At 63.1% G+C, this 417-nt stretch overlaps 1 protein-coding gene across 1 annotated transcript in view; it reads left to right on the forward strand.

Annotated features, from left to right (window-relative positions):
• Positions 1–417, forward strand: part of LCK (LCK proto-oncogene, Src family tyrosine kinase) — an 8,183-nt gene that overhangs the window by 4,408 nt on the left and 3,358 nt on the right. Inside the window, 3 exon segments of the mRNA XM_009648531.2 lie at positions 1–47; positions 158–336; positions 414–417. The exon segment at positions 1–47 is cut by the window's left edge and continues 29 nt beyond it; the exon segment at positions 414–417 is cut by the window's right edge and continues 123 nt beyond it. Of these exon segments, the coding sequence (XP_009646826.1) occupies positions 1–47; positions 158–336; positions 414–417 (230 nt within the window).

Genomic DNA, 417 nt, shown 5'->3' on the forward strand with positions numbered 1-417 from the left:
CAACACGCACGGCTCCTTCCTCATCCGGGAGAGTGAGACCTCCAAAGGTACCATCCTGCGGGTCCCGCCAGCGTCTCCTGTCCCGGGTGCTGGGGAAGGCGCTAAGAAGCACAGGAGTGTTGGGGTCCCACACCCACACGGTCCCCCATCTCCCCAGGCTCCTACTCACTGTCGGTGAGGGACTTTGACCAGAACCAGGGTGAGACAGTGAAGCACTACAAGATCCGCAACATGGACAACGGGGGGTACTACATCTCCCCCCGCGTCACCTTCAGCAGCTTGCACGAGTTGGTGGAGTATTACACGCGTACGTGACGTCCAGGGACAGGGGAACGAGTGGTCCAGGGGCTGGTCCTGTCTGCAGGCAGGGGATGGGGACGGGATGGGGGGGGGACGGGATGGGGATGGGGCAGGCTG

Source organism: Egretta garzetta, unplaced genomic scaffold, assembly GCF_000687185.1.
Source record: "Egretta garzetta isolate BGI_Z169 unplaced genomic scaffold, ASM68718v1 scaffold101, whole genome shotgun sequence".
NCBI classification, from domain to species: Eukaryota; Metazoa; Chordata; class Aves; order Pelecaniformes; family Ardeidae; genus Egretta; species Egretta garzetta.